At 37.1% G+C, this 24531-nt stretch overlaps 1 protein-coding gene across 1 annotated transcript; it reads right to left on the reverse strand.

Annotated features, from left to right (window-relative positions):
* Positions 1 to 398: 398 nt before the first annotated feature.
* LOC101863127 (nuclear valosin-containing protein-like) lies at positions 399 to 24518 on the reverse strand. The gene is made up of 23 exons (XM_005106417.3): positions 24368 to 24518; positions 23004 to 23071; positions 20272 to 20321; positions 19841 to 19907; positions 19014 to 19053; positions 17817 to 18089; positions 17276 to 17360; positions 16093 to 16154; positions 15243 to 15377; positions 14174 to 14275; positions 13506 to 13623; positions 12939 to 13077; positions 12273 to 12481; positions 9600 to 9679; positions 8966 to 9088; positions 6943 to 7047; positions 6467 to 6529; positions 5724 to 5846; positions 4918 to 5017; positions 3908 to 4014; positions 3617 to 3693; positions 2955 to 3114; positions 399 to 934 (listed from the first exon to the last, which is right to left on the reverse strand). The coding sequence occupies exons 1-23, from the start codon at positions 24419 to 24421 to the stop codon at positions 809 to 811; spliced, it is 2466 nt and encodes an 821-aa protein (XP_005106474.1). The 5' UTR covers positions 24422 to 24518; the 3' UTR covers positions 399 to 808.
* Between the last annotated feature and the right edge of the window lie 13 nt (positions 24519 to 24531).

Genomic DNA, 24531 nt, shown 5'->3' on the forward strand with positions numbered 1-24531 from the left:
TCTGAGCTTGACAATGTAAATGCAAAGAGCAGTAGGTGTATGTACCATGCCAATTGTATCAACTGCATTTACTAGATAAACAGCAGTTTATCATATGATATGCTTGATTTTGACTCATCAATTTTTCCCTTAACAGTTCACAACACCTTAAGATTTAATAGAGAAACCAGAACATTGACAACATAATAATTTTTCCTTGAGGGAAAGCTCAAGTACAACATGGAGTCTCTCCATAAAGACTAGATTAATTAGAACAACGATCTCAACTAGGAATGTGAATGGGGCTCATGAATGACTTTGAATATTTTCATGAGTTAATTCATTGTACAGACAATACAGGTAGATTTTAAAAAACATCCCAAATTAATTTTTAAAAACCAACAAAGGGAAAACATTTCTTTCTTTAGTATATGTCTTATTTATTTGTAGTCATAATTCTCATATCAACATCACTAGCATTGCAATAATTTTAACAAATGAAATACATGTACATTGTAAATTGTATGTTAGGTCTGTCTTCCTTAGATCCAAACAAAATTGGCTGAACTGCAGAGTACCATACTTCATAAAAATTTGTTGTGTTTCAGTTTTCATTTATAAGCTTAAAAGATGCATGTCTTCATGCAATTACATAATTCCAAATATTTTACTCACTTGGAGATAAAAACCTGACTAAATAGCATGAAAGTACATTGTATGTGACAGAAGGCATACACACTGAGAACAGAAGTGAAGCAAAAACAGTAACAGTAACCTGCCATAAAAACTAGCACAAAAACAGGTCTCAATGATCCGAAGACAGCAGAGGTCATGACACTTCCATGCCCGAGTTGTCCTCATCACCCCCTCTCGCGTCTGACTCTAGACTCGCCATATCTTTCTTGGCCGTTTTATTCTCCAGCAACTTCCTCACAGCTTCATAGTTCCGCTTGGACTGAATTCACAAAGAAATAAATAGAAGAAAATAAGGACTATTAAACAACAAACTGATAAGGTACCGTTCACAACTGATGTCAGCTCGGGGACGGGGAGGGGGTCCTTACAAAGTTGGTGTCAACCTTGATGCTCTAAAAGGTTGGGGAAAAAATATTATAGACCACATTTTCTTGGCCTAAAATTAGTTAAAGTTGTAAATAAATAATTTGACAGTTCAGGTACTTCTTTGTTGTATCTTTAATAAACAATAGTTTTTAATTTCAAAATTTAAAATAAAGATCAAAAGTGTAAATATAAAATGCATCCTGTACAAGTTCTATCTAAATGTACATGTACATTTTGGTTGAGGTCAACTAGGGTGCGCTGGGAAAGATGACAGAAGATGACAAGGGGGGCACTTTTAGCCAAATTTTAGCTGACATCATTTGTGAACGGTCCCTAAAAGCTGGATGGTGGTAGCACATATGATGATTTAAAACAACCACAGTTATTCACTGACAGATAAGAATAAAAGCAACACAGAAAAACAGTAGATACAGGAGACAAGAACTCCCATTAATCCTACAAAAAAAGATGGATGACGAACAGACGAGTACACGTAAACAAATACAGTGGAACTCGGATTCAACAAGGTCGTTGGGCCTGAACTTAAATCTCGTTGAATCCGAGTGTTCGTTATGGCAAACACGAGGTTTTGTGTAGATAATTACAGGCACAGAGCAAGTAATGTATAAAGAGAAGTCACAGGTAGGTAGTGCCTGAAATGCCAGCATATTATGAGCTGTGTAAAAAAAAGACAGATTCGTTCAAATACACAAGCCTGTGTCATCTCGATTGTTTACCAAGAAAAAGTTGTGTTGCTGTGTAGAGCCGAGCATACGGCAACTTTTGGTTCCATAGACCAGCGCACAATGCATTACGTAGATCTACGCCAAGACTAGCTTATTATTGTAATAATGATCAGTTGCCAGGGGAAAAAAGACTGACGCGTTTGTATATGCGACGTTCAACTCCCGGACCGCTAGTGCCCCCTCCCCGACACGCACACACAGCCACACATGTGCAGGCCGCCCATCCGACCCCGACACACGCTAAAGTAGATACGTATGCGTGGCAACAACACACTTGTTGGTATTTAAAAAGGCCCCTGATTGGTCGCATGCAATCGGCTAAGTGAATAATGTTTCATGATGCAGGTGCAATGGATGGTTTCTGGGAATAGATAAAGTTTGTTCTGGGAGAAAAATTAGTAAAGCCAAGTCTGCGGGGGCTGTTCACCCTGGAAGCGACCTCGTTGAATCCGAGCTCGCTGATTTAAGTCCTCGTTGAATCCAGGTTACTTTTATTGATTTTAAAGAAGGAAAAAAACGGGGAATCTATCTCATCTCGTTGAATCCGAGCTCGTTAAATCCGAGTTCCACTGTAGAGCCATGCAGCATTACTTAATACTTTTAAAGCAAAATATCATGAAAGAACCTCTGGAAAAAGGAAACCACCTTCCCTGATGTTGAAATAAAGAAAAAGTTTTATAAATATCAGTTTTAGGTGGTCCATCCTGAAAATCTTTATAACACAATTTTTTTCAGTCATCTAAAATGTTATCAAGGTATGATATTCACATCATAATTTTAAAAATAATTCTGTTTCCAAAAAAGTGTTACTACAATTCTCATAATTTAGGTAATTTCCTCCTCCCCTCCCCCCATCAAAAAACAAGTACGTTATCAATCTAAGAGGACAACAGAGCAGGATCATATCTTACAGCATATAGCATGAAGTAAAACATACACCAACATGACACAAGATCATCTAAAAAAACATAAGTCAGTATACCTCAGGTCTACCAAATTTGCACAAGTGTGGGAAACAAAAAATGTGTTCCAACTCATGACCTCTTGACCATCAATCTGGCAACCTGACCATAAGACCAGAGACACCCTAATCCACATTTAATACTAATTTAGATTTAACTACCAGACAGTGATAAAGGTCAAAAGATAAAAAGCCTCATGCCTCACCTCAGAATCTACTGACGCACTGACACTGTCAAATGCACGCTCAAAATGTGAATTGCTGACAACTGGCACCACACAGGGCTCAGAGGCTTCTGTGGACTCGATGATCTCCTCCAGACAGGCCTCTCGCGCCACTTGCAACAGATTGGCAAGATCAGCTCCACTGCGTGTGAACAAATCATGACTTTCATTACAAAATAGCAATTACAATAAAACATATTTGGGTAAAAGTTACAAAATAACAATAATCACAAAACATATTTGGGTAAACGTTACAAAATAACAATTACAATAAAATGTATCCGGATAAAAGTGACCCCTTCATTTCTAATGTGCATTACCTAGTGCAAAAATTGGGGTCACAGTGAAGCTCAAGCTAGGTTTTATAAAGTGATGTATGCTCTGTTCAGACAGATGTTGCTGCTAAAGAATGTGCCACTTGTGAGGGGAAAAAAGTCAACATCTTCATTTCAACGTCTAGGTGCAAGACTCCAACAAACTCTAAATAGCAAAATGACATTTGGCAGAGGCTTGCGACAAGCCAACAGTATGTCTACAATATCATCATAGTAGAAAATTATCTTTCATCAAAATCCACAGTACAGACATATTTATCATACTCACATTTAGCATAAATACTTTTAGACCAAAGAAAGAAAACTTACGAGAACCCATCACAGCGCTTGTCTTGGCCTATTCTGTCCAGGAAGACATCACCAGCCAGCTTCGGCCGAGTGCCGTTCTGTGAATGAGATAGAAACATGCCAACAGTACATAATCAGAACAAAAATGAAATATATCAGTTTGGTGTACAATATACTCTTTCTGTAAAGACTTTACTACACAAACCCCCCACACTTTTCCCCCCTCCGACAAAACACAACATAACCCCCCCCCCTCCCCCCCCAAACAACTAAACATAACAAGCATACACAAATCCACACACAATTAATTACCTTGGTGAGAGCGTGAAGAATTTCCACTCTGCTGCCTGAGTTCGGCAGGCCCACGTAAATGATTTTATCCATACGACCTGGTCGGAGAAAAGCCTTGTCCAAACGATCTGAAAACCGTATCAGTTCAGAAGAATAATTACAGTATAAATCAAATAGTGAACAGTATGCAATTTTACATTACTTTCCCCAGTACAGTCGGGCATAGATAACATAAACACAGTTTACTCCAATAAGGAATGTGTTGAACATATGTTAAACAAATCTGTGCTCAACTGTACTTGTTTATAATTAAAAGAAAATCCTCTTGATTAAAAAAAAAAACATTTTTGAAAGTTTTATCTCAGGAAGTTTTTTACAAACCAGCAAAATAGAATAAGCAATGTTTAAAGCACATTGCACCAATATACAACACAAGATCAAGTAAAAGAACATAATAACTCAAAAATAAATTTATAAACTTACAATCAGGAAATCAAGACTGAGTAGAAACATATAACCAGTGGAAAGCTTTGTTCAAGAAAAATTGCATGTGCTTTTGAAAAAATGTAGGTGTAGGTCACATCACATGTGTTTGAGATATAGATAAAGGTGAAAAAATGAGATGTCATTTCCTATACTGACATTTAGAGAGAAGTTGCAGGAAAAATGCTAGATATGTGTGGCAAAGAGACAGCCGCATCATTTTCAGCACTGCAAATTAAAAAGTAACTAGTGCCACTGCAATCGTCTTTTTCATCAAGTGCCAGAGCAGAACTCTACATTACAATCCCGTTTCGTCATCCACTTCTCTGATCGGACATTCTCAAAATTCCAATATTATTTTGGTCCTTTTCCCACCAGCCATTTAATGAAATGATGTGAGCAATTTATTCTTGATCTATCACTGCAATGGATGACTAAAAAGCCCATCTTTGCATCAATTTTTTCCTTCCATCTGCTGTGACAACCATGATCAACACTCTTTTAGTCCTCACTTTCTAAAACATATCACTGTAAAGAGATGTTCTTACCAAGTCTGTTCGTAGCTGCAATTACATAGACCTCAGTCCTCTGCTCCAAACCAGACATTTCCAGTAAGAGCTGATTTGTCACACGACTAGTTGAGTTCTCCTAAAAAAAAAAAAAAAGGATGAAATGAAAAAGAAGGTTATCAGTGATTAACACTAATTAAACGTTAGTTTATTGCTTGCATGAGTGGACAAACTTAGTGGCCATGAGAGTTTGCCTGGGTACATTTGCCTGGGTAATCACCTTTACCCTTCTGTGCACCAAATGCCTGAGAATTTAGGCTTTGAGGGAGAAGGCTCAAAGGGAAAAAAGAAAGTTGGAAGTCTTACAGTATTATCAACACTACATGTTTGAGGAAAGCAAGAAGGATGTCAGATATAGCAAAATACTACTACATAAATATTAGAAAAGGACAGAAAATATAAAAACAACCTACCAGTGATGCTTTTACATTACTGACAGAAAATCATTTATGATCACGAAATTTAGAAACTGTGACTATAGACAAAGTTAATTCAAAATGTTGAGAAAGGAACATCATTTTGAGAGTATCCCTATTACCTTGAGTACATTAGTGGGAAAATACTTCAGAAAAGACACCCCCCCCCCTTCCAAACCAGAAATTCTATTCTAAAAATTGAAAAAAAAAACCAGCACCCCAATTTACAAAACAAACAAACAACAAAAAAATAATACATAAACATAAAAACAACAACACAAACCAACCTTCAACTGTAATGTAAGACTCTTTTCCTGAAACAACTTATAAACTCTATGTCAGAGAGGAAGTTTTTCACACAGTACTTACATCACTGCCAGATGACCTCCGAGGGCAAATGGAGTCGATCTCATCAAAGAAAATGACACAAGGGGCTAGACTGCTGGCACGCTTGAAGAGGTCCCTCACATTTTTCTCACTCTCACCAACATACTGGGAAGTGAGAAGAAAACAAAGAACACATTGCAAGGGTGATTTAATATCTTCCGAGCCATATAAAGATTGTTCCTAACCAATGTATATATCTTAACACAAAATAATCATGGTAAATTCATTGTTCATTCAAACCCAGCGGTTACTTTGTGTTTATCACTCACCAGAGCTGAGCTCAGTTGTTGACAGTGTAAACAAAATAACCACCACATTTCATGAGAAGAAGTAAAGAACAAGACACAAGTGGTATAAGAAGAATTGTTATAAACCCAATATCCATAAGACACATAAAGGTTTGCTAATACATGCTTTCAGAGCAAACGCTAGACCTCTAGAAATATAAAAAAAACCCACCCCACACACACCTCTACCCCTTGCCTTTAAAGTCACTTTGACCAATGACACGATCAGTAACTACTAATTCAATGCCACTTTTCATGACAAACTTCAGGACCTGCCTCTCAAAATCTCTGTGACATCATGAAACTCACTGTTTTGAGACACTTCAGTCTCCCAGTAACACGAGAAAAAAAAAAAAAAAAAGAAAAAGAAAATTAAGTTCTCATTCATTTTCTTTTTTTTTCTCCCCCATCATATTATATTTACACATTTTCACTCACTTTGTTTAGGAGCTCCGCTCCTTTGATGTACAAAAAGTTTATGCCTGCTTCGTTCGCAACAGCCTGAGGAAATAAACAAAAGATTGAGTCTTTTTTTGTGCTGACTATAGGATCATCGTAGATTATATTTCTGTAAAACATCTGAACAAATTATTATTCTACCACACAACCTCGTGTGTGTGACTTTCTTTGAAGGAATAGAGCAAATCTTTTTTTAAGAAAAATAAAATGTTGGACATAGCCTAACCGGAATATGACATGGGAGGGTATGAACTAAAAACCCTGTTCAACACAATAACAGCTAGGATATTAAAGAGAAAAAGTAATTAATCCATGTATATCAATAAAGCTGAACGCAGCACTTATCCCTATCACATCAAAGTGAACTTAGTTCTGGCAGCTTATCAAACAAAAAAAACAAACAAAACAAAAACAAGATAATCTAGCCTGCACCATGACCCTGTTCTTGCACTCACCCGAGCAACTGAAGTTTTCCCACAGCCTGGAGGTCCCACCAACAACACACCAGCAGCCGACGTCATCCCAATGGCCTGGTACAGCTCCGGACGCTTCGTTCTCTCCTGGGAGACAGGAAACACAATGACATGATTGAAGCCTTTCAAATGTGTTTCAAAGAAAGAACATCCAAGAAATAAGTAAACGTAAAAATCCAGCTTAGACTATAGTGAAGCTCCACTTGCACTGTTTTTGACAGCAGAGATGTGAAATCTAAATTAAGGATACATGCTAGTCTTGTACAGCCTTCAAATAAGGCCACCGATAAAATTACATAATCTCCCCTGACGTGTCAATCCACTTCTATTTAACCATTTGTGTATGTGCCTGGTGAAAGGTACCAAATGACGCATTTTGAAGAATCCCGCTTTTTTTGCATTTTCATGGACAGAGATCATTTCTGAACAATAAGTTTTTTGAATTTTTAAGATATCTTCAGTAGTTTTTGAGATATGGATGGTTTTGTAAGGCAGGCTACGGAAACAAAGTTTTGAGAAAAGCGGCTTTAAAGTTTCCGCTTTGTTTCTGCTTCAAATAGACAGAACTACGTTTCGAGATGACCTGACAACACATTCGCTACTCACAAACCAACTTTAAAAAGCAGCTAAGATATAACAACAGCTTCAAAGTGTTTATATTACATCTTCTTTCTTTTTTTTTTGGTAAGTGTTTTACGGTGCTCACAACTGCATAAGGTCATATGAGCGCGCGGGACACACCCAATACTTTTAGTTGGTAGGAAATTTTGAATTTTGCCCGGGTGGCAGCCGAAGCCTACTCTTATCAATTTTAGACCACCAAGGGATCTTTAACGTGCGCAACTTGCACACGGGCCCTCCAAGATTTTCGCATTTGTCCAAGAAGGCTAGGTGTAGATCTTTCCTAACAGAAGATCAGGGGTGTGGCAGAAAGACAGCTGTAAGAAGGAGTCAAGGAGTAGCAGTAGAAAGGCTGCAGAAAGAGTCAGGAGCCCAGAGTAGGGGGCAAAGGAGTTGAGGGGGTGGGGCAGAAAGAGGAGATGAAAGCAGACGAAAGAAAATTGCTAGAGAGCAGGAAAGGAGGTGAAAGGAGACAATTTTAGAAAAGAAAATTTTTCGGTCGCTACCCAGATTCGAACCCCGAACCTTTGAATGAGAGACCAACACCTTAACCTCTAGGCCACGAGAGTCCCCATTACATCTTCAAAACAAATTCACCACCACCAAGAGCAAGAATTTTCAAGAAATAGAGGCAGAAAAAGGCCATACAAGTTTGGTCTAAAAAATAACGAAAGGGTGTGGATGTGCAGTTTTGCTTTGTTTACATGTTCTAGATATTCATGCGTACTACCCACCATTAGAGAGGGGAGAGATTGACCTAAATTTTGATAAGCATTGTGATTGGGTCGACTTTATGAATGGACAAGAGAAACCATCTGCGGTGTTAACTCAAAAAATCGATTTTGTCACGCATTTTTGGGGATACCTCGGGTTTAAAAAAATCTTTCAAAATCTATTTTAAAGTAAAAGAAACTCAAGTCCTTGTAAATATCTATATATTAATGACTAAAGAATCCATTTTTAATGGAACTAAGTTTTTGTCAAAAATTCTATTTTTGACCTTTGAAGCCCGATATCTCGGTTTGAACAAATGCGTCTTTAGGTACCTTTCACCAGGCACACTCACATTTCTATTCAACAAGAGACAAATAGCACTCCAGCATGTTGTACATGTAATATTCGATCACGACTAGATTATTACAAGTCTAAGATAAATTTTCTTTCTTAAATAGCTCCATACTTTTTTAAATAAAGTTTCTGAAACCATTATCTTAAAATGCATAAATTATCATAAAATGTATAAAACAACTTTGATGTGAAGGGTATTAAACTAAAACAAAAGCACTGCATTCATTCAACATGCATTCAAGATTACCCAAAATTTTTTACAGTGCCTCCTCAATGCAAAAAAGTAAAATTTGAAAAGAAGAAAGCATAAACTCACCATGATGCAAAGGTTGAGCTTCTTCCTAATGCTGTCTAAGCCACCAATGTCATCCCACGTCGTGTTGGGAACGAGAGTGACATCTTCTTGCTTGGCAGTAGGTTTGACCTCCGTCATAGCTTTCTGAATAAAAATATTTGACAACATTTCAAAGTAATAAAAAACAAGTAATAAAAACAAGCGTATGCCAAAACAGCCTAAGAATGTTATATGCTGGTGGATATCCTCTTGTTTGTTTTGGTTTTTAAGAGTTTCACGGCACTTGCAATACAATTAAGTCATATAAGAGCCGAATTTTAGAGGTGTTACAAGAGCATAGCAAATTCCAAAAAAAAAGGAGAGATAGGGATGGCAAATGTTTGAAAGGAAAGAAGCAAATCACACCAGAGTACCCACCCACCACCCACTTTGAAATCTCTATGACAAAAAAGTTTGAATAACAACATCAGAGAAAATTTGGGTATTGTATGAGTTTCAACACTTAAAAGTCAGGACCAATATCAACTGAGCTATAAATCATTAACCACCTGGGATGTAATAAGATGGACGGTATCTGCATAGTACATACAAAGTTGACAAAATTCTTCCCAGTATAAAATAAACCAAACCCCAAATAAAGTAACAACATCCTTACTTGAAAATCTGACTTGGTAAGTTTCACTTCAAAATTCTCCACCTCCTCTGGGGTGAACATCAGCTTTTGCCTCTTGCATTCTGTCAACAAAATAGAAACAACGACAAATAATGCACTGAGTTGTTTTTTTCCCAACATTCCTGTTCGGAAGCAGACAAATTAATTATCTGAAAATTAAGATATGACTACTGCAAAACTTGACAGCAGTGTCGTTCACTGTGTGTTAGTGTACTTAGAGTAAAGCAACCGTATATCTTGGTAAAAGACTCAGTTAATGCTGTATGTGCCATAGAATCTGAAGAAATTGCTAATATGCAGTCAAACCTGCTCTAACGGCCACCTGTCTAAGACAATCACAAGCACAAATGGCCATGCCACACTCCCCCTTTGCATTTTTTCTGCATATAATGACACTGTCCCGGATGTTCACCTGTCTAAGACAACCGCCTTTCTCTTTGACAATGGTTGGCCGTCTTTGAAAATGTCAACTGTATATGCAAACAAGTTTGGAAGAAAGTGGACACTTGTGTAACACCTACATTGGCACTTTGTTACAAATACGTTAATAATTTGAGGACCATTAATTTTTCTTAGAAATTCTATAATTATGATAAACAAGTTAACAAATCAGAAAGTAGAAACAAAACTTTGAGATTACATGCTGCACACCTTGATTTTATTTTTTAATGGGGGAAGAATCAGAAAAAAAAACAACTGCATGCCATGACCAGGAAGGGATAGTAGATCTGCCGTCGTAAGGGAAAACGACGAATGGTCCTGCGCAGGTAGCGAGGCAAATTTTTCAGGAGAGGCAAAAACAGTTTTCACGTTATAATTCTTCTATTTTTCACTCTTTTAAGCTGTAATTCACCAGATATCTGATTGAGGTGTTCATGAAGCAGTTTCTAAAGTTTGAATGGTTTAGGTTAAAAAGTAGCAAAGTTATTTGACATTCGTCGTTCTCCCTTACATTGCGCACCTGCAGGTGAACCTTGCGATGTAAGCGAAAACGACGAATGGTACGGTTCGTCGTTCTCATTTACACTCGTGAACGTTTATGGGCGTAGGCGATGGTCAGTTGTGACGCATTAATGACAGTAATAGCTGTGTACTGGTTACTACAAATAAAAATAAGACACATACAAATTAGCTATTATACGTATAAAGTTAGGTGTTTGTTATATCCCAACTGTAACTCGGTAAAGGCCATTCTTTTCCCTTCCTCGCTTGGTTAAATACTACGCAGTCAGTGTACAATCAGATGTGCACACATTTTCAACAGCTTGATTTAAAACTGTCTCATTCGGAACCAAAGTTTGGTTTTCATGATATCTCTCTATTGTATTCTCTTCCGAAGCGAATTTTACTTTTATTTTCGCCAATTGCAAAATTTTCCCTGCACGACCAAAGGAATCAACAATGTTACAATGTCAATAATACGATCAGATCATTGCAAAGTCAAACTTTCATGTAAGAACTGTAACAATCTGACAAGACTGTTTCACAAACGCTTTCAGGAGAGGTAATGCGACGCTTTGTATTTATTAAAGGATTCAGTTGATCGGATCGGAAAACATACCACAAAGTAGAGATCGACAAGGACAGTTTGAATCTGCAAGACATTATTATGCTCGATTGCAACGTCCATCAAGTCATAAAAAATCGTAAAGCAAGACTAAGTGTCGCCACAATACCTCCACTTTTTAAGTTGGACTAAGAAATTTACTCTCATAACGCAGTGTCATTAATTGCTTGGTAATTCTATAATGATGTCGACCAGTGACACGTGCTAGACAAATTGCGGCACTATAACCATCGTTGGGATTTGGGATGTCAAATGACTGAACAGCAAAGTAACATGACGTTAGTCTGTGAACATCTGGCGGACACTAATATGCAGTGCTAATAAATTTCTCCCTGAATACTTTTTTGACCCTCCCATCCCCACCCTCTGTTCCCATCCGTTTTCCCCTCTCTCCTGCCTGTTTTTGTCAATTCACACCATCAGCATAGGGCTAATACGGGAAGACAGACAGAAAGACACACTAAGTGATACATTCTTATAACCCTGGTCGATTCTACTGTGGGGGAGGGGGTGGTGGTATATTTGTTTGCAAAAAACTTAGTATGTTTGTACTGACGCAACAGTGATCAATTGTCATTCGTCGCCCAAGCCGAATTTGCCCAACGGCAGAGACCAGGGGACAATGCCGAAAGAGCAGTGATCCTTGACCGATCGACCATTCGTCGTTCTCCCTTACACTGAGCTCTGGCTCGGAGCTCGCCAGTGTACGGGAAAACGACGAACTTTCAATTACGCAACAAAGGATTTGGATATGACAAAATTTTTTACACCATCAGATGCAGAATTAAATACTCTATGAAATATATAAAAATACCAAAATCGAAAAATTGTGACCATTCGTCGTTTTCCCTTACGACGGCAGAGATGTGGCAGAGTGTTTCAACCATGAACCAGAAACCCAGACCTGTATACTATACTCAAGTGAAAAAAAAAGCCAACATCCCCCCCCCCCCCAGGAGAACAAAAGTATGAAAAAACACAACCAGGCAATAAGGCACAAAGGTGGAATTTGACAAGATCTGAGAGAAACAGATACACCTTATTATCTTTAAATTCTGGTAGGAAGAAAGAGCTGAGGAGCTTCTTACCCGCCTCTCCCTCACTGCTGGGTGTTTCAGGAACCAAAGCCTTTCCCTCCTTCTTGAGGTCTGAGATAATTCTGTTTAGAGCACAGGCATTTGTGATGGAGATGAGCGTCTTGAGGTCACAACCCACATAACCTGGGGTCAGGTCAGCTATCTCTGACAATGACACATTATCCGAGAGTAGGACACCCTGGCACAGAGCTTCCAGAATGCTGTGGAAAAGAGAAAGATGCTTTAAAAATGGAACATGATCATCTCCATACTAAGCCCCCAAAATTTGATGGGCAAATTACAAATTTGCTGCTTGAATATTTTGCAAAGTAACCTCAAATGTGTGAAGAAGCAAAGTCCCTGTGAACTGAAATGACAGTTTCATGAGGGTTTGAAAAATAAGGCAGACATAATTTGTCAACGTTAATTACTTCACAAAATTTGACAGCTAATTATGCACATTTCTTTCACTATTTTCATTATTTCTTTCAGTATTTGACTGGTACAAGCCAAGCAGTTTAGCATCTTAATGAATGTCAAGACATTGCAACATGATGCCAATTTGTGCTGAAAAGCAAGAAAACCCACACAGCACCTATACTTTGCAGAAAAGAAACAAGTATTTAACAAATTTTTGCTTTTCTGAAATGCAGAAGAGCACCACAATCTACAACATACCTTTTCCTGGCATCTCTGTTGGGAAACCTCATGGCATACTCGATGTCAAACCGCCCCGTTCTCCTGAACGCTTCATCCAAAGAATTGGGTCGATTTGTGGCACAAATCATTAGGACAGGTAGATTCTTCCCACGTAACTCTGATTTGTAGGAAACATAATATATCATCCTAATGAAGAGAGCCTCTAACATGCGAAGGGATGAAAATTTTGTAGCATCTGTAAGTCCATGAGGTACTAGTCCAGATATGATTGTCAGTCTCAAAATTCAAATCATAGAAGTAAAACATTCATGTTCCTTATGTGTTCCCTTGTAAATTTTTTTATCCCTTTCCCAAAATTTACAAATTCTTTTACCCCAACAACAAACAAAGTAGAAGTACTGTGTTTCTGAGACATACATCTTAATTTTAGCAAAGAATCGCTACAATATGAAGAGAAGCAATGGTACACCTAGGTATGAGAATGCCTGTAAAGCATACATTGATGCATCAATATGAAAATTAATTAATCAAATTTTACTTTTCACTATTTCAAACTGGCTATAGAAATGGGAAAAAAATGGTTACCATCCATGCTGTTGGCTAATTGTGTAACGACTCGACTTTCCATCCCCTTTGTCGCTATTTCTCGCTTGGTTGCTATGGCATCGACATCATCAACAAAGAGGACACATGGGGCCAACTCCTGTTCAAACACAAATCAAAAGCAAAATAAAAAATACTTTTCAAATTTTTAAAGTATGTAGACATTGCTTCTTAAAAGCAAAAATAAAATCTCGTACAGTGAAGTATGGGCTTTGCACCGAATAAAACATTTTTCAAACATCTCTTTCAACTTATACATGTACATGTTAGTGAAAGAGATAACACTTTTAAATGGCATCGGTTGGTATTCATTCAAATGAAGGAATATCTGTTTCTGTTTGCTACGAAAATACTGAAATTGACTTAGGCATTCAATTTGATGAATACTGAAAACTAAGTAAAAACTAGTCAAAGGACAAAGCAAAAATAGAAATTCAAAATTATGGTCAGGAGAACGGGCTGGGTCTCGTTATCCCAACTTCCTCACACTGATCATCTCCTTCTCATACCCCAATCTCATATGGAACCACATATCACCACATCAAGGGAACATATTAATAATAATAAATTACATTGGGAGAAAAGGGAACATAGACAAGAAATCTTTTTAAAAGTCCTACAACTCTCAACACACAAACACATGAGATTACCGCTGCCTGTTGAAACAGCTCCCTTATATTAGCCTCTGAGTCTCCAGAGATCCCGCCCACCAGCTCTGTGGCCGTCATGCCAAGCAATGGCAGTTTGTATTCCTGTAAAAAAACAAAATGACATTTACACTGAGACTTACAGAAATAATAACATTAGAATGAAAATATACCTCTTTACTATGTATAGTCACAATAGTCCAAGACAGCCATTCATTGTCTAGGAGAAACCTTAGACAGGTGCACATCTAGAACAGTGTCATTATAACATAGACAAATCACAAGCAGAGAAGTGGGAAACGGTTGTTTGTACAGGTGATTGTCTTGGACAGCTGGCTATCTGAGCTGATTCAACATTATACTCTGAACGACTGACCAAACTTTTTGTGTCAGGAAGGTGGAAAGGGTCTGACAAATTCAGCTTATGAATTAATTAACACAGGTCTTACCCCTTTTAGGACCTGCAACATATTTAGAGAGCAAATTGTAAAAGCAGTAACACTAAAACAGACAGAGACGGGAGACAGTTTAATACATTAGTATAACCATCTAGTTCCATAAAATTATGGTAATGTCAATGACATGGAAGGGATGTAGCAGCAACCATAAGCATATCATCCTTAACTTTAGAGACATACAATGATACAATTGACAGCATCCCAAAACAAGACATTGTATTCCATGTGCATTTGGCACTGTCTAAAACGTATGTTTTATAAACCATGACTTATTGTTCAACCTGACTTAATGGAACGAGGAACAAAAGCAGTATCAGTGGTAAAAGAAATGGCTCACGTGTTAAAAAGTCTTCCTTTTGGTGCATACACCTTGAAAGATTCCCTTAACTCACCAAACTATATTTAAAAGAAAAATTCTCTTTTTTAAATTTTAGTATCACCACAAACATTTCCAATTCTGGATGCTGCTGCTGAATCATACATCAGTGAGCAAGCAAAATAACAGCCTCATTATGAAAACGACAGATTAAGATGATATCAGCAGTGAAAAGAACTAAGAACGACAATACTAGACCATCCATCAACATTCAAGAAAAGAGCTGGCTCCTACTTACTCCTGCTATAGCATTTGCTAAAAGTGTCTTTCCACAGCCAGTGGGGCCATGAAACAAGAAACTTTTCGGAACATCCCCTTTGATCTTTGGCAGCAGCTCCGGGTACTCCAAGAACTGGCAACGTTCCTCAAGGTGCTGAAAACAAAATAGTAGAAGAAATGGTATCCATTTCACAATTACAACCAGGAACTGCAAGGCTACGACTGACAATGGTGCTCTTCCATGTATGAGTTTATTGTTTCACTGTATTTGTAGTGGATTGTTAATTGTATATCTTTGAAGTTGTACAATCGCATAATAAAATTCACAAAAAGGGCAAAATTAAGAGATGACTGTGTTAAAGAGAACTTTCATCATCTTGAATAAGTTCTGTATGTAAGTAACCCTCACACATTTCATCATGCCTAAGACCTTTATGATAAAGAAAGGTACATCAACATGAAAAAGTCATTCTGTACTCTGTAAATCAAGACCAACAAACAACAACAACAGGGCAGAAAACTTTCTGACTTAGCGCTGTCCTCAACACTGGCAAGAACCTTCAAGTACTTGTATCCTTATTCTCATCTCTTTGTGGAGATCAATAACTTGCCATCTTATCTTACCTTTTGACACGTTAAAACTTACCTCTCTACTTGTTCAACTCTCAGAATGGAAATGTGCATACAAATATCTTTTACAAACTCTGTTCCAACCTAAGGCTCAGTATCTAATTATCACTTGCAGAAGAGCAAAATACTTTAAAGATAAATATACAATTTCAAGAATATTTTGGAACCACAGAACATACAAACAAACATGAAATAGTCATGACTAAATGTACATTATAGATTTATTACAAAGGTCTTACCTGTAAAATACTTTCATTTCCTCCAACATTTGCAAAAGTGGTTGTAGGATTAACAACTTGCCCTGAGAACAAAGTCATAATCTTGATAAAATTCTACATTCACAGAATCCATGCTGAGGTTATAAAAAAAAAATACTAACAATGGTAATAGACAGTTCATCTGGCAAGAGAACATAGAAGTTCCGGAAAACCACAGGCACAGGGATGGAAACTGATCAGTCCAACATTTAGTGAAAGTCAGAGAGAGAGAGAGAAAAAGAGACTGGGACAGAGAAAGAAAGAAAGAGAGAGAGAGAGAGAGAGAGAGAGAGAGAGAGAGAGAGAGAGAGAGAGAGAGAGAGAGAGAGAGAGAGAGAAAGAGAGAGAGGGACAGAGAGAGAGAGAGAAGAGGTGGGGGGAGGAGGGTTGATAAAGAGAGACAGGGGAGAATGGGAGATAGAGAAAGATAAAGAGACAGGAACAGAGAGAGAATGAAAGAAAGAAAGAATGAGAGAGCAGTACTTCCTGAGAACAGACAGGAGACATGACGTCAGGTCCCACTTATGCAAAATGAAGGAGCAAATCAAAATTATGGATTTTCATAAATTTACGGAACATTTCCATCCCTGACAGACAAACAATAATACACAAGGCTGAATATTATATTTACACCTGCTTTAACGGTCACCTGTCCAAGGCATTTACCTGTACAAACGACCACTTCTCACTTCCCCCCTTGCATTAAAAAAATATTGTAATGATACTGTCTAGGACATTTACCTGTCTAAGACAACCACTCCCCCCTTGACAATGGGTGGCCGTCTTGGACAGTTTCGACTGTATCCCACACAGCACAAGTGAGCCTAGACAGACATGGTCAAAGCAGTCTGCCTCCTAAATAATCAAATTGGATAGGCCTTAATATATTATGAGGAAAAGCCATCATCCGTAGACATCTGTAAAAATGATAACCTCTCTTTACTCTGCTCGGATGCTCTCAAAAGACCCAGAAGCCCGCCTCTTAAATGTTATAAACTGTGTCGATGAAGGCTTTAAAACACCTACATTAATTTTTTTGTTATAAAGGGATTAATGTACACAAACATTTAAGAGATAATGATTTGTGAAAAGTTACGGAAATGCATATTATAGTATGTAATCAGACAGTAGTCAAGAAAGGAAACAAAGAAATCCAACTACTTACTCTCTTTCTTCCTCTTTCGCGTGCCTTCTGGGGAGTCTCTGCGTCTTTTTTTGGGTCGTTCTTTCTTGTTTGGCTCTATCTCATCCTACGGAAAACAACGAGAAATTATCTCATACCTCAAAAATCAAATCTTACTTGAAGGCAGAGGATGAAGAAAAAGTTAAAAACCATTTTTACTCTTTCTCCCTCTACCCCTCATAGACCGGTAACAAGATTTGCCAATATACGAAGCAACCCTATACAAAAGCATCTTGAAACAGTTCCAAGAGGCCTTTGATTATCAAAAAGGCTGAATACACTGGAAAACGATTGGAGAAATTCTAACTCAGCCATACATCTTATTATTCAGAATGAGCGAAATGTTCATGATCCTGCTAAACAATAGGCAGACAAAAAAGGGAATTTCAAAATAATTTATTTTTTTCGGAAAAGTATGCATCATTTGAAGTAACTAATTGGAGGTAAGCTGATGCATAAACAAAAAAATGTTCACATCTTTGTCAGTATCTTAATCATAACATGTGCATTAGCTTTCACTTACCTGTTGACTTTCTCGCCCCCTCTCCACCTCAGACTGTCCTTCCTTTTGGTCACTCTGACTTGGCTTTTTGGCCGACCCGTCCTTCCCTCGGTCAATAAACCAACTCTGGGGCGTGCCACTGCGAGAAGCATCAGACCCAGTTGCCTGCCCATTCTGCACGTGTTTCTTTGTCGGAGTCTGCTGGGATGCACTTTCTCTAGCCATGGGAGACCCAGCCCCAGGAGTATTCTGTCTGTACATGCTGGTGATCATGCTGTTCATTATGTTCTTATCCTGGTTTCAGCAGAAAAGGAATAAAAAACAAACAAACAAAACAGCATGAACAAAAAAATAGAAATCATATTCAAGAAATGAAAAAAAAAAGAATAATACGGTAAAATCATAAAGACAGGGCGCATTCTAAATTTGGTTGACAACATGGGTCAGTTTTTTAGTTTTAGTAGAGGTTTCACGGTGCTCTCAACTGCATAAGGTCATATGAGCGCCAGAAGAATAAAGGTGTTACAAGAAAGTAACAAACATAAAAAAGAAGAAGGGGAGTCAAGGACGATAGATGTTTCATACGAAAGAAGAAGCAAACCACACCATAGCACCCGCCAACCACCCACACATGGGTCAGGAAAAAAAAAAGATACATGATTTGGAGTAAGGAATAAAGGTAAGACAGTCCTAGAGCATTACAAAGGCTTTGTTGAATTAAAAACTTTTTCCAAAAGAAAATGTTTATAATAATAATAACTGCATTTATATAGCGCATATCCAAGCTCTAGAGCATGCTCTAGGCGCTTTACAACTATTATTACCCCAGCAGACCCTCTGAGAACACTCAGAAACATTCTCTAAAATTCAAAACAAAAATCATGAACCTGTTAACCTTTCTTTCCCAACAAAAAGGGAAAAATTTCAGACATGATAGGGGTAAAGCATAACAACTAGGTCTTTAAAGAAAACATAATTCTGTGAAGTAGATTACTCTGTGTATCATCTCTGCATTATTTCTTCTTCTAAACTGCTACGTTGATTTACTAGAAGTTCCTTTTCATTTTTAAAACAAATCTGTTTTATGGCCACCATCTGGTTATGAACACCGATTTTGTAAATCATCTTGGATGTGTGACCTCTACCATTGAAAAATCCCCTTTAATGTTCATTCTTGACAACTTACTAATTAGACGAAAAGAAAAGACATTAAAATACCTCATATTGCACCAACTCAGAATCTGTATCACTGTCATCACTGAAACATATGAAACAGGATAATATTGTATTATGTAAAAAAAAGACAAAGACTTGAACAAACCTTAAATTTTTTCTGAAAACTAGGCTCACATTACAGAAAGCACCACAATGTAAGGAACGGGCAGAAGAGAAAAAGATCCACATCGGGATAAGGATAAGGGTAGGACGACATCATTGAGAATGAGGGGGGGTGAGAATGTGAGAAAGAGAGAGAGGGAGAGAGAGAGAGAGAGAGAGAGAGAGAGAGAGAGAGAGAGAGAGAGAGAGACAGACAGAAAGAGAGAGAGAGAGAGAGAGAGAGAGAGAGAGAAAGAGAGAGAGAAAGAGAGAGAGAGAAACAAAGGAGAAATCCACGGACCAAACACAAGAAAATCAAAACATCAAGCCTGTCCAAGATGACCACCCACTGTTGAGAAGAGAAGTGGTCATCTCAGACAGGTGGTCTTCTTGTTTGTTTGTTTTGAGTATGAGAAGCACATCGAAACAAAGATGGTAATTTAGTGCTGGGAAAAATCAAGACAGACTGAGACAATGGAGGGAGAGTAAAAAAGCAGGACCTACCAGTGGTGCCCTCCAACCACTTCTGTGATTTTCTTTGAAAGTGTCATAATTAAAAAGAAACAAAAAAAACAAACAACAAAGGTGGAAAGGGGGGGGGGAGTTGCTGTTTGTGCACATGATTGTCTTGGACAGGTGGTCATTTGAGCAGGTCCAACTGCAGATAAACATACTTTAAAACTCAATACCACCATATAGCAAAAAGAAAAATATAGGATACACATTACCTTGCATCATCTCCCTTTGAGACAAAAATGCCTTCTTTCTCCAACTCTTTAGCAGCAAAAGAAAATCCTGCAAAGAATGCAGACCAAAATAAGAACTTTTACCATAACATATTTGATCTTATTTTTTCAAAAGGCTCTCTTTGGCACAAGACAGTACAATATTTGACAACTTTTCTTTTTAACGAAAAGGGTAGGGTCCTCCTATCTCTTTAATCAATTTGCAATCTGTGTCATATCAACCCAAAGCAGGCAATACATATTAATGTACATGTATGACCATGCACTCTAAGCTTTGACAGTCTACAAAGTACTCAAAACTAAGAACAGAATTCAAAGCACAAATTCCACATAACCCTCACAAAAGATAAGGTTAAATCTTAATGGAAATTGACTGTCAGTACTAAAGGAGATAAAACAAAGATACACAATACCTTTTTCCACTGACTTCAGGAAAGCATTTTTCTTCTTTCTTGCATATATACTGTTGAAAAATAAATAAAAAGCATCAAATCATAAACAGAAAACATTTTCTTTAAAATTTGAGTTATCTGTAGTACTCAAGATTTACAACCAAACCTTTTAAATTTGAAAATGTATACTTGTGCAATGTGCAGCTCCACACACACACAGACTTAGGCTCGAGTATGAATGAGGTGGAAGTCTTACACAGTAAAAAATAAAGACCATAAACTGTACAAGGCAGGCGCCATGATAAATGGAAATAACAGCAATAAAGAGAAGAAGCCATCAAAGAGCCAGCTGAGGCTAAACACTTGAGTGATTAAAATCAATATAACACTTTGTTCATTTGTTACTTACAGTGAAATGAACTGCGATGAACTGTGCTGTCATGGAAGACAGAGACTTAAAAGGAAGTAATTTTTTTAAAACTCAAAATCAGTATCAATAGATAGTGCACTGGGGAAATATTAACCATGATATCAAAGATGACATTTGTAGGAAAATATGCAAAGGAGGATTAGAACTATTCTTGAATGGCACTTGTTTCAAAAAGGCAAACATTTCTATCAGTGAGGAATGCAAGAAAGTCTATGGGCACACGTCAGAATTTTAGAAAGCCATTCTTACTGTTGGTAAACCAGACAGCTCTGTTCGGCCCCTCATGGTCTAAAGGTATGGTCTTCGCCTCTCATCCAATCGGTCCTGGGTTCGAAACCTGATAGACAAGTTCTGTATCTGCTTTCATCTCCATTTTCTCTTCCCCTTCCCGCATGTCTCTCCTTTACTCATGACTCTTTCTACTGCATCTTCTGACACCTCCTTACAGCTGTTTTCAACCATGCCCCTGATTTTATGGCAGTAAGATTGAACATCTAGCCTTCTCGGATAAGGGTGAAAAATCTCACATGTCCTGTGTGCTAGCTGCGCATGTTAAAGATCCTTTGGTGGTACCAGGGTTGGTTGATTTAAATCAGTTTTTTTAAATATTTAAATCAACCTGATTTTTAAAAATAAAAATCAGTGATTTAAATCACTTTTTAAAAATTTATTTTTATTCAGTTTTTAACATATTTCAACATTCAGAATTCCTTTCCTTGGTTTTATAAAACAGATATAAGGTTTAGTAGACTAATATAATAATGCTTAAAAGTCTGCTTTCCCCCTTTTCACTGTAAAATAATACAGTATTCAATTTTTTTTTTCTTCCATAATTGAAATCAGAGCTGGGTTGTTTTAAATCAGTTGATTTTTAAAAACTATTTTAATCTACTTGGATTTTAAAAATAAAAATCAGTGATTTAAATCACTTTTTAACAAATGTATTCAGTTTTTACATATTTAAACATTCAGAATTCCTTTCCTTGGTTTTATTAAACAGATAGGTTTAGTAGACTAATATAATCATGCTTAAAAGTCTGCTTTTCCCCCCTGTCACTGTAAAATAATACAGTATTCAATTTACTTTTTTTTCCTAACTGAAATGAGGTTTGGGTTGATTTAAATCAGGTCGATTTAAATCAGTTGATTTAAAAATAATAAAACTCAGTGATGTAAATCACTTTTTTTTAAATGTATGTTTTTACATCTTTAAACATTCAGAATTCCTTTCCTTGGTTTTATAAAAAATATAAGGTTTAGTAGACTAATATCATGCTTTAAAGTCTGCTTTCCCCCTGTCACTGTATAATAATACAGTATTCAATTTACTTTTTTTTCATAATTGAAATTAGCATTTTCTTTTTCTTTTTAGACAAACACAAGCGGGCACACACACACACACTGTATTAAAATGCAAGTTTATCTATGCATAATTACCCCCTCCCCCCCTTCCTTTTAGACTGACATTTTCTTCATTTTTTGTCTGTAGCCATAATTCACTGATATAGCAGATTAAGGCTTTCTAAAAAATTTGCAGTTGCTTAAATTAATCATTAGTTAAAATAAAGACAATGCATTTTGCACTAAAAGAACATACTTTTAGCGTCCAAAAATCCCAAACTGAGTCGACATTTTTTTAAAAATAAATTTTTTTAAAAAAATCTGGTTTAAATTTAAAAAATCTGATTTAAATTTTAAAAATCGATTTTAAAAATTTTTTTAAATTACCAACCCTGGGTGGTACTAAAATTCATTAAAAAATAGGCTTTACCCGACGCATGAGCAAATTCGAAATTAATTCCTACCAAAACTGAAAATATTCTAGTCAGTATAAAAACACCAAGAGTGCTCTGAAATCAAAATGTGGCTGTCTGAAGCCAAGGAACCCTACAACAAAGGAAAAACAGTCGCATACGTAAAATCAGTAACGCAAAATGTTGAAGAACCAGCAGTTGATTAACCCTGAGATCTAGAAGTGGATTAGTGGAATGAAGAAAAAAAGAGGAGAGAGAGCTCTGAAAAATTTCTGACATAAAATTTTTTTTTTTAAATAAACCGTTTTACTTTCTGAACAGTGCACAGTTCAATGTTATATTCATAGTGTGAGGAGTGCATATAATGTGACACTCGTTTTGAGGAAGTGTAAGATCAGACAAAGACATCATGTTACCGCCTGAATCCTTCTCATCAAATAGATAAAGTAATAAAGAGACTATAATTACAGCCTGTAAAAAGCATTACAACTTTATTCAACAACATTGAAAACTCAAAAGAAAGTTAGCAAAGAGACTACTTTCAAAACTGTAATGATGACTTAAATCACCTGTGTTGGGACTGAAGCTCTTCTGCAACTCTTCCTACACTGATTCTTCCATTGTGTGCCTTGATGACCTAAAAAGAAAAAAAATTCAGGTTAACTGCAAAAAAAGGATGCATACTTGAGCAATAAGGCATACACTCATTCATTATGATAACACATATTTTGATCAAATTCCCACTTTTTGTTCTGGCAGGTGATAACAGACCAACACCCAAGATATCAGGAGAACTCTTGAAATTTTCAGGCGTGGTGGTCAAGTGGACAACAGCAGCACAATTGAAAAGCAATACATAATAAATTTATAAGCTTTTTAAAAAGCACAAGTTCCTAATTCAGAAACTCAAAAGTGTTTCCACTCAACAGCCTATAGAATCAGATTATTAAATACTGCAACCCCTCTAAATAACACACTTCTCTGCACAGACATACCTATGTTACAAAATTTGCATAAATATATCGTCTCAGCATTATTTCTTACTTCTTTTCTGTTCACTATGAAGCTAATGCTCCAAATCGATAATTACCTTTTTCCCCCCAAAGGTCAGAACTTTCCATGCTATGTCTATTCATATGATGTGTTAATTGTGCAAACCAACACTAGACATCAAATTGGTAGTTTTAGCATGAAAGAAAGCTACTGAAAAATAGTAACTTTAATCATTGAGCAGAGTGATCTTCCAATTAATCAGTTCATCCACGGGTTTTCGACTTCTGTCAGCACCAAAACAATACAATGCTTCTTGCAGATTTTCCTTGCTGAAATTGCATGTTGTGTATTTTTCAAAGTGGGTTAAAAGCTGACTTCCCAAAGCAAAAATATGTAAGGAGACGACAAGTTATCGAGTTACCTGTGAAAAAGGAGCATTTAAACTTCTAATACCCTAGCTACCCTAGCCCCATCATAATGATCTTATGTGTTGCGCTGCAGATGGCTTAAAGCGGCTGATCTAGAATTTGGTGCCTGGACCATTTACCATCACTGAAAATATCTTTTCAAATGTTCACAGCTTACTGCCATATTGCACTGGCTTTGTTTGCAGAGTAATATTTTTAGTCGTTTTTTCCTCTGGACCTGTTAAGCCTGTTTCAAGTCCAAAGTTACTTGAGACAGAGTGAACTGTCTTGTGTGCAGATAGAGTAGTTTTAGGGGAGCTTGAAATAGGGCTAGGGCAGTATGAGGCTTACTTTGACTCGTAGTCTTACTTTACTACCGAACCCAGCAAGGCAAATGTGAATAAAACATGCAGATCTGCAAGATTGAGCTAGATTCTAGATTTACCACACTTACTAAGTCACAGAGTACAGGGGAACATTGTGCTCTTACTCTTACACTTCTATTTGTGATTGTACCCTAAACCTCTACCAACCTGTTTAATTCTCGGAACGAGGCGATCATCAAGAAAATAGTTTGGCTTTGGCATCACGATAACAAATCTCTTGACACTCCCAGACTTTTCTCTTCTCACGTGTGAATGTTTACGTCTCAGTCGTTATTTGCAAATTACAGAACTTAATAATTTAAGACTGCTCT

This window comes from Aplysia californica, unplaced genomic scaffold, assembly GCF_000002075.1.
Source record: "Aplysia californica isolate F4 #8 unplaced genomic scaffold, AplCal3.0 scaffold00532, whole genome shotgun sequence".
In the NCBI taxonomy this organism is placed as follows: domain Eukaryota; kingdom Metazoa; phylum Mollusca; class Gastropoda; order Aplysiida; family Aplysiidae; genus Aplysia; species Aplysia californica.